This window comes from Triticum aestivum, chromosome 5A, assembly GCF_018294505.1.
Source record: "Triticum aestivum cultivar Chinese Spring chromosome 5A, IWGSC CS RefSeq v2.1, whole genome shotgun sequence".
Classification (NCBI taxonomy): Eukaryota; Viridiplantae; Streptophyta; class Magnoliopsida; order Poales; family Poaceae; genus Triticum; species Triticum aestivum.
In genome coordinates, this window is record NC_057806.1 from 701,140,129 (window position 1) to 701,150,133 (window position 10,005).

A 10,005-nucleotide genomic window follows, 5' to 3' on the forward strand; every position below is an offset into this window, starting at 1 on the left:
GGAACCAGTCGACAGATCAAACAGGCCGTAGAGAGATTTGTCGGGCTCGATAGCCGCAACTTGGGTGGTGGCCGTCTGGCGAGCCACCGCGTGCCTCACCCACCGCTGAATCCTCGACCGGCCCGAGCGCTTGCGCTGACGGGAGACCGGGAGGGTGGACGATGGGGATGTCGACCGATACGGGGTCGACGGTTGCCGCAGCAGAACGCCGCGGACACATGCGCGAAAATGTGTCGCACCGCGGACGGGGAGCGCATCAACGTCGAGTGGAGCCTCCTGGAGCCAGGCGGAGTCGTCGGCGATGAAGGTGAGAGCGCCGAGACGGATCTCTCGACCCTCGACCAAAAATCCAGCATCCACCATGATGAAAGTACTCGGAAGAATCGCAACTTCTCCACAAAATTGCTAAAACACCTGCCCCACGGTGGGCGCCAACTGTCGTGGTTCTAAGCCTGACAGTAGAGTGGGGGGTAGGTATGTAGAGGCAAGGTCCTAGCTATGGAGAGGTTGTAAACACAAGAGATGTACGAGTTCAGGCCCTTCTCGGAGGAAGTAAAAGCCCTACGTCTCGGAGCCCGGAGGCGGTCGAGTGGATTATATGTATATGAGTTACAGGGTGCCGAACCCTTCTGCCTGTGGAGGGGGGTGGCTTATATAGAGTGCGCCAGGACCCCAGCCAGCCCATGTAGGAGAGGGTTTAAGGTGAGTTAAGTCCGGGGCGTTACTGGTAACGCCCCACATAAAGTGTCTTTACTATCATAAAGTCTACTTAATTACAGGCCGTTGCAGCGCAGAGTGCCTCTTGACCTTCTGGTGGTCGAGTGAGTCCTCGCGGTCGAGTCCTTCAAGGCAGTCGAGTGTGTCTCTCGTTGGTCGACTGGAAGGTGACCTCTTCTAAGGGTGTCCTTGGGCAGGGTACTTAGATCAGGTCTGTGGCCCTACCCTAGGTACATGACCCCATCACCGCTCTCCCAGGAAATATCTCATTTAGCTACTCCTCTTCTTATCCTTTCGTTCGGTGTTCCTTCCCCACCACTCACTCTCAATCTCTCACGAGACATGGATGCCCCTCCTCCTCTACCTAGCTCCCCGTTGCTGCCCTGCTTAGTCAATCCGTGGGTGACCTGCTGGTCGTCAGGTGCCGCGCAGCAGAAGCGGAAACGTGGTGCTGCGCGCGGCAGGGACGAGGCTGCCACATGCCAGCGGAATGGCTTTGATAGCACCAGTTGCATCTTTGTAAATCGTTCTGTTCCAGCTTTTGTTTCAAATAGCTGTTTTTTGCATATTTTTTGAAAGAAAACCTCCGGTTCCAGCTGCCAAAATCACCATTGGTAGCTTTTTGATCAGCCAGTTGTAACTTTTTGGACCGTCGGTATCAATATCAAAATCACCGGTTGTAGCTTTTTATCAGCTAATTGCAACTCTCAGATGGCCGATTTCCAGCCTTTTGAGTCGCCGGTTGCAGCTTCTGTTCAGTTCGTTTGGATCCTTTTTTATCGCGGTAGCATTGTCTTGGAATTGCCAGTTGCAACTTTTATTTTAGCTTGATGCATCGTTTAAAATCACCAGCTCCAGCTTTTGAAAAAATCACCGATTGCAGCCCACCAGCCACTGGTTTTTGCTACAAACCCGTAATTTTTTTGCTGGATCCGACGAGACTTTTTGTTGCAACCAGCACTCTACGGCGATGGACACGACGGGCATGGGTGCTATGACTGCAAACGACCAGATGTTGGAACCAGCCGGGGAATATTCTACAACCTCAGATGCATTTTGCTGGAACCGACCATCGAAGATGTTGTGTTCTGCTTTTTTTCATGCACTGAAAATAACGACGGCGATGCTGGAACAAGCGGTGACAGAGCTGCAACCGCCATGGAATTTGCTGGAACCAGCATCACATTTGCTACATCGCACAAATTGATGTCGTGATTTTTGCTACAATTGGCAGCACGCCCTGCTACAACCAGCGTCGCCAATTGTTTCAACCATCAGCACGGCGAGCTACAACCGGCAATACGGCGAGCTACGGCGGCGAGAGATTTTTGTTGGAACCGGCACTTGAAATTGCTGGAACTGGTGAGCCGAGATGTTCTGATGGTGAGTTGTGACCAACAAGAGTGAGTGACCGGGGACATGTGCGGTGACGAGCGAAGGTGCGCTGGTGGTGAGCGGAGGCCATGGTTGCAACACCCCGGTGAAAGAAGCTGCCATCATAGGCAGCAAAAGCTGCCACGACAGCGAAGTGGTGCCGTGGCCATGCCTGGAGATGCGCGGCGAAGGGGTGCTGCGACCATGGCCAGGAGATGTGTGGTTGGTGGCGCGTGTAGGCTGCCCGCTGCGGGTCGTTCCCCTTTTTACTTCTGATAAGGAGTGCACTCATGGGGAAGAAGGAGAGAGTTAACTTTTGGCGAAGGGATAAGGTTAATCTGATGGCCAACAGCGTTTGCATCTGACGGTTCGGACTTGATCGGCCGAACCCCTGGCCAGTCCGCCGGCGTGTAGTACTGGCCATAAAATTTCATGTAAAAAAATGAGATTTACAATTTACAAACATAGGGACAGCTGTACAGGTGCTTTTATTTTGTGGGGTAATTGTACAGGTGTTGGTTACATTTACACCCTAATCTTGCCATGAGTGTAAGAACATCGGTTCCACTATTCCCACAAAAGAAAAAGAAAAAAAAATGTTCAACCAAGGTCATCTTTCTCTTTGTTAATAAAAAGTCATATTTTCCTTTTTGAGAGAAATCCATTTTACAACCCGAACCCTTCGGCTTGTAGAAGATTCAACCTAAAACTCTAAAACCGTCTAAAATTCAACCCCAAACACTCAAAACCAGCTATGAGTCAACCTTTCATCCCTTGACTAGGGTCTCGCTCAGTAGACCGGGTTTGACCCTGTTGACCATCAGATCAATGTGCTCAGTCAGCAACTATGCCAGCTGATTGATTAATAGTGCATAAAATAAAATTTGGAGCTATTCAAAATTTTGCTAGTCCAAAATGTCTGAAAATTCCCTGGACTTCTCTGTATATTATTGTTGATTTTACAGAATAATATAGAATTTTAATGAGTATTTAGAATGCTTTGACAAAAATAGGCTAAAAAGGACTGAAAAAGTAATTACATGATTTTTTTTGCTGGGCAAGATATTCTGAAACTTCCCAGAATGATAAGTATATTATCCTTGATTTTGTCAAAAAATTCTAGAGACTTCGATTTTCTTGACAAAATTTGGCCAAAAAGGCAAGAAATGTAATTTCACTATATTTATAATTCTGTTAGGTAAAAAATTGTGAAAGTTTCCCAGAATGATCAGTATATTATTTTTGATTTTACAGATTGTTTTCCAACAAATTAAGGAGATTTTCATTTTTCTGCTCCATTTGAATGAGTTGACTGGATGGTTAACACGGGCAAAACCGACCTACTCCGCAAATAAACAGTCGGGGAAGGGGAGGCTGGTCTTGCGAGAAAAGGTTGAGTCTTACCCGCTTTTCGAGTTGGGGGTTGAATCTTAATCAACTGAAGAGTTCAGGTTTGTAGAATGGACTTTTTTTTGAAACTGTGACGGGAAAGACTCCTCTCTAGTGGCGATACTATGTGTTAGCTGTGGGTTCAATTAACCCCATATTTTTTATGATACCCTTATATTTATACATAATAGTGCAAAGCATTAGTCGTATAGTTTTGAGAGTATAGGGCACTTGACACCACTACATTTTTGTGTTCGCACCGCCACTGCTTCCACCTGACTATATTAAGAAAAATAGATTTGGGGTTCACAAGATCCATGAAGAGAAGAAAACACACCAGATAACAGCGTATTCCTGGAGTTCATTAGGTGTAAGCCTATTGGACCAAAGCGTGAGATCTGAGATTACATTCGTGGTTATAGCTATGCTTTCTATGTGTTCATTGAGCAAGACATTGGTTTTAGGGGCTCTCCGTATTTTCCACAGAAATGGCAGGGTGCTGAAAGGGGGGATGGAAGGCAGAAGTGAATTATTATTTCTCTTCCTTTGGGTTTATAAAGGCATAGCGTATTTCTTGTGATATTAATTTTAATTTTGTTGGTCAAATTGAAGAGATACAATACCAAAGTTCTGATTTTTTTTTAAGAAAAGGAGGATGATCCCCGGCCTCTGCATCTGGGAGATGCATATGGCCACTTTATTAATTATGCTCGAGGACCTTACAAAGTATTACAAACAATATTTCTGAATCCACCATCTCGGCAACATATGCCGCTACTCTTATCCATATGATGAAGGGATGCTAGTTGGGCCACTACCCAGACCACTCATCTAAACCTAACATCAAAAGCCGGAAGCCCCAGCCGAGCCACATATCGGGTCTGGGGCACAATCCGGTCAAACACACTCTTGTGTCGTCTCAGCCATCTTCCACAGGTCCGTCTTCAGAATATATTGAGTCTTCTACCTTGTGTAGGCCACTCCGCCATCGACGTCACCATGACACCAGACAGCTACCTCCTCCTGCGCGAGTCCATCTCCGCGCATCGGGCGGCGCGCCTCCACAGCGCCATGCCGCCGACCTTCGCCGCCATTAATGAGTCAGATGAAGTACCGCTCCACCACGGCATGTACTGATACAGAGTACTAGACAGAACCAAGGAGGGGATCGGCGCCAAAGGCGTCGACTTCGCTGTGGCCGCCGCGCTGGCCAAGGGGTTACCCCGGTTCCAACTCACAACCTCGAACTCCCAACCACTCGAGCCAAAGGACAGCACCAAGAGGGACGCCGGCCACCGGAATCAGAAGGGGATCGAGCAGATCGGGCAAGATGGGGCGGGCCTTCTCCACAAGACGCCGATGCGGTCCGCGAGGAGACCACCGCGTCGCGACCCACGCCCGCTGCCCCCTTGCTACCCACGCAGCCAAGAGGACAGCCATCCAGCGCCCACCGGCGCCACCTGCCGAGGGATGCACGCCGAGCACACCATCCGGGGCTGCCCCCCCGGTGCCCTAGGCCCTCCACAAGATGCAGAGCCGCCAGATCCCCGCCGCCACCATCATAGATGACGCGCGCGCGAACCGGGGGCGCACCTCAGGCGGCTGCGGAGTGGAAGGAGGAGTGGGGAAGGGGGGTGGCGGCGCTAGGGTTGGGAACCCTCGAGTCGCCTCAGAGAGACGACGCGAGACTTAGGATCTGGAACTGGAAAATAGGGTGAAGTTAATTAAGAATCTGATTGTGGTCAAAAACTTGTGATAATTAGATCCTGTAGCTACCTTAGCCAACTGTACCCTACTGTGGGGGCCTTGGGGGGAGGGTGCCTTGGGGGGCCGAACTTGCTATCACCACATCGTATATATGCGCATCTTGGCTATCTAACGGCAGGGCTCTCTATACATACACATTTGTGCTCTTGCGTCGTATTGTTGCTAGCTAGTTCACTATACCCTTGTGTGGTTTCATCCATAAATATTGGTCTCAGGGTTAATTAATTGTTAATACATGAACTGGGGCACCATATAATGTAATAATAGGGCGATCGCAATACATTGCTGAGAATGAAAGATGTTGCTTGCCCGTAATCTACTACCACTATAAAAGAAAGAAAGGGGCAGATCCAAACAATTTTATCCGTCCATCTATAATATCTGATGGCCCATAATCATCCCGTGTTTGACACAACAAGCCACGTATTAAGCCACAAACCACGCATCGAGTTTAACGCTTCAAGCCATCCCTCGATAAAACTGCCCCGCCGTTCAGAAAAAAAGCAACAACGCACGCCCCGACGTCCTCTCGCCCCACCCGCACGACCTCGACCTCTCGCCCCTGCTCCTCCTCCCCCGCCGTTCGCCCTCTCCCGTTCCTCGCCGCTCCTCCCGAGCCTCCCGCCGCTCCTCCATTCCTCCGGAGCCGCCCGCCACGCCCTTCGCCGCGGGATCCCCTTCGTCGCGGGAGCCGCCGTCGAGCCCGTCCATCGCGCCCAAGCCGCCGCCGGAGCAGCCCTGCGCCGCAGGATCCCCTTCGCCGCGGCTCGCAGGTCGCCGAGCCGCCGCCCCGGAGCCGCCCTTCGCCGTGGTCCGCAGGTCGCCGAGCCGCCGCCCCCGCCCTTCGACGCGGCCCGCAGGTTCCCTAGCCGCCAACGCACACCCCCACGTCCTCCCGCCGCCCCGGAGCCGCAATGCGACGGGCCCAAACCGGAGATCCACAACACGGGCGGGCTGAGCCGGCGGGGCTTCCCGGCTGGGTTCGTGTTCGGGACGGCCGCGTCGGCGTACCAGGTGGAGGGCATGGCGAGGCAGGGCGGGCGCAGGCCCAGCATCTGGGACGCCTTTGCAGCCATACCGGGGACGATCGCCGGCAATGGCACCGCCGACGTGACGGTCGATGAGTACCATAGGTACAAGGTGTGTATTATACTGTATGAACAATCGTCCTGACTGCTATGTTTTTCTGGTGTTTCTTGGTGGTATCCTGATGTTTGACAGAGGTCTTTTACTCTGAGGTGTGTGTAGGAGGATGTGAGCATAATGAAGGAAATGGGCTTCGACGCGTACCGGTTCTCGATCTCCTGGTGGAGGATTTTCCCAGGTATATATGTGCCCTGATCCCTCCTCCAACCACAGCAGCTTGCTAATTTTCGATCCAATATTATTTTTCCTGGATCAAAAGTAGTTTCTGATGTAGAGCTGTGTATGATAAAACTGTAGATGGGACTGGGAAGGTGAACCAGGAAGGAGTGGACCACTACAACAGGCTCATAGATTACATGCTCCAGCAAGATAACTGAAGTTTTCAAAATTGCTTGATTGATTATTAATCAATGTAAGCAATCTATCATGTAGGTTTTGTTCGATCCTACAGTTGAAGAAAATCATACTGAAGATCTGAGCTTAAGTGTTCCAACAGCTGAAGCACCAGCTCAAGATGAAAGGAACCTCTTAATATGATTGTAGATCCATTCCCGTAAAGTGCAGTTAGAATATGGAATCCACCTCGAACTAGGTTTAAAAAACAGAAAGCATATGGAATTTTGCTCTATCAGGTAGCAATTTGGTTGTTCAATCCATCCATAGTTACATTTTTAAGATATATTGTGGAATTTCCTTATTTTTTTAATACAAGTCTGAACTTTTAGGACATCCGACACATGAGTTTGAACCATCCAATTATAGTGCTACTAATTTTGGGTCACTACATCATGCAATACTACGGATGCTGTTCAACATGGCAAAGTTGGATTTTTTTTATTCTTTTTTCAGATTAGAATCACTTTAGCAATGCCATATAGATAATACAAGATGTGGCAAAGTGTTGTATTCAATAGAGATTACAGTGATAAATTGGTGAAATTAGTTTGCTCTCTGATCTCTGTTAGCTTTAAATCGCTAGGAAGCCATGTAGTCCTATTTTTAGTACTAGGAGGAGAACATATATTAAATCTATGTCATCCAGGGAAGATCTCTGTTGTGCTGGGGCAAACTAAACCAGAGCAAGCACTTACTCAAGGCAAGGAGCAGTGCTCGTACTTGCTCATGGTTGAGGTAGATTCAGGTTAAATTTTATGTGTTGATTCCCTTCTCTTGCACATGTCTAGGTCTTTGTGCCTGATCAAGCTGTTCTTTGACAAGTATTATCTTTGAGTGATGCCATGTTGGTAATAAAATACTATATAACTCACATTTCATTTCTTATGTGTTCCTTTTTCATTTTTGTTCTGTTCTTATTTTTCAAGTATTATTTTTGACTTGTTCCAGATATTTAAATGTCTTTTTACGTATCCTTTGTTTGTTCTCAATTTGGATGCTTTCATGCAGATCAAGTTATTATGGAGGAAAAAATGAAGGGGTGCATTGCAATCTAGATTTGACTAAATGTGTGGCACAATCTGTTGACAAACACATTTACATTTAAGTATGTGTAGTATGCTTCAGGTAATTAACCACAACATTTGTTTCGTCAATTATTTCCTTTTCATTCAGTGAATGTCCTTTTGTTAAAAAGCGCGAGTCCAATGTGCAAGTACGGAAAAGGTTCTCCCATTGGGTTGCCACTACAACGAAATAAGCATGTAAATGACTGTTAAACATACTCTATTTTTGTAATTCAAAGGCAATGTTTCTGCCAGTCTCTTGAAAGAACTAAAAGAAATGCAGCCTTTAAAACTGAATGTCTACATTCATTTTTGGAGATCACGGAGCTATATATTAACGAGTTATTATATTGATGCACACTGCATTCAATTTAGTGAGCTTGTTATTTTTCTGATCGGATTCAGTGGTAATGGAATGTTACATTGGTTGTTTTTTGTTGTTGTCATTTTTTACACTAGCATCAAGAACTATAAGCATATGGTAGTATTTGATCGGGAGTTGATGTATCTCTGAAAAATGTATTAGCTGAGACGTGCGTTGCACGTGCAAGCTTACTAGTATAATATAGTGATTGAATGAGATCCTTTTCTTTTGCGGGGTCCATCAAATGAGATCGATCAAAGTATGTATACATTGTTCTGCTTGCTTAATTTGGTAATGTATAGGTTGCTACTCCATAGATGTGTTCAGTTAGGAACTTGACACACGAGTTGGTTTGCCATGCGTGTGTGCACACAAGCATAACTATTATACTATAGCATTCCACGGTTAGTCGGTCACATGCCATCCACGTGATATTCAAGATAGAACTGGTTAAAAACATGCAGCATGTGCCCATGCCTAGCATGTAGCCGTCACCGCAGTTTACGGGTTTGCGAGAAATGCAAGCGGTAGAGAGGTAACTGTGTACATTAATTCCGATTCAGAATTAGTCATGCCATTAACAAAAAAAGTTAACCACATAGGCATATATCAATTACCTCAAAAGTGTGTATGCAAGAGTTACCACGTCCTCCTGTCGGCCTTCTCGTGCAACCATGCCCATGCCATTGGCCCACACATGTGAAAGATGAAACTATATGAACGCACCACCATGTCCAATTTAACATGAATCTCGATGGGTTTGAGACGTCTGGCTGTAGATGCTCTAATCATTCAACCACAGGTTGATTCGTGGATGCCTGCATTGTTGTGTGCAGCGGGTAGGCATTCTTTCAGTGTAGTATTATCAACTTAATATATCGATTGAATGAAAAATGTTCTTAGTAGAGAAGAAGGCACATAAGTGTCCAAGCGAACACCGAAGTACTCCATAGATCATCAGTGTCCAAGGTGCAGCGTCCATGTCCAGGACTGTGATGAAACAATCTCGATGCCAAAAGCCTAGTGATATAGGTACCGAAAAGGTCAGGCAATACGAGAAAAATCAGAACAAAGGTAGGGCAACACGTATCCATAACCAGGCGCCAGGCGATTGCTGTATGAATATTTTTAGTTTGCTAACCATATGTCCCGTGCGGTAACCAGGTCATTGCTGTTCGCTCTGTGGGATACTCATTGCTCCAGGTTAGGAGGGCATCCTCGTACGGTGTCGCACTGACGTGTCGAGCGCGAGCTTAAAGCAAGCCCGGACCCCTACCACTACCTGTAGTGAAAATATCTTATTTTGTTGTTTCTCTCTCCCTCTTGTTAGAGGTATGGAACATGAGAACCAATTATATGTGATGGAGCCTAAAAAAGAATCAGATATCTTTCACAGGTGACCATCAGCTAGCAGTATCCTCCTGTGAACTCGCAACTATCAGAGCAGGACTATAGGAGTACTGCACCCTGTTACCTGCAACAGGGTATACCCCATATCAATACGCATGCCTCTCATTCTAAGTATTACACGTTCGTCCTCCTCCGTTTCCTTTCTTTTCATGGAAGCTACCATGAACTTCTGAAACCCTGCTTATTTGGGCATTTGCTTTTGCTTTTGTAATTTTTTCACTTTTGTCAAAAAGTCATAAAAACTCCTAAATATGTGATTTTGAAACTTTTATGGGTTTTTAATGCAAAAAAATCATAAAAGCTTCAAAACCATTTGCTTCTGCTTTTGCACCTTTTTTACTTTGGCCAAAAAGTCATAAAAGCTCAAACAAACAAGCA

At 46.9% G+C, this 10,005-nt stretch overlaps 1 protein-coding gene across 1 annotated transcript; it reads left to right on the top strand.

The window, feature by feature from the left end:
• Nucleotides 1-4,551: 4,551 nt before the first annotated feature.
• LOC123101837 (translation initiation factor IF-2) lies at nucleotides 4,552-7,814 on the top strand. Its single transcript, XM_044523109.1, has 5 exons — nucleotides 4,552-4,580; nucleotides 4,623-4,987; nucleotides 5,744-6,387; nucleotides 6,496-6,571; nucleotides 6,691-7,814. Exons 1-5 carry the CDS (start codon nucleotides 4,552-4,554, stop codon nucleotides 6,768-6,770), a joined length of 1,194 nt encoding a protein of 397 aa, XP_044379044.1. The 3' UTR covers nucleotides 6,771-7,814.
• The last annotated feature ends 2,191 nt before the right edge of the window (nucleotides 7,815-10,005 follow it).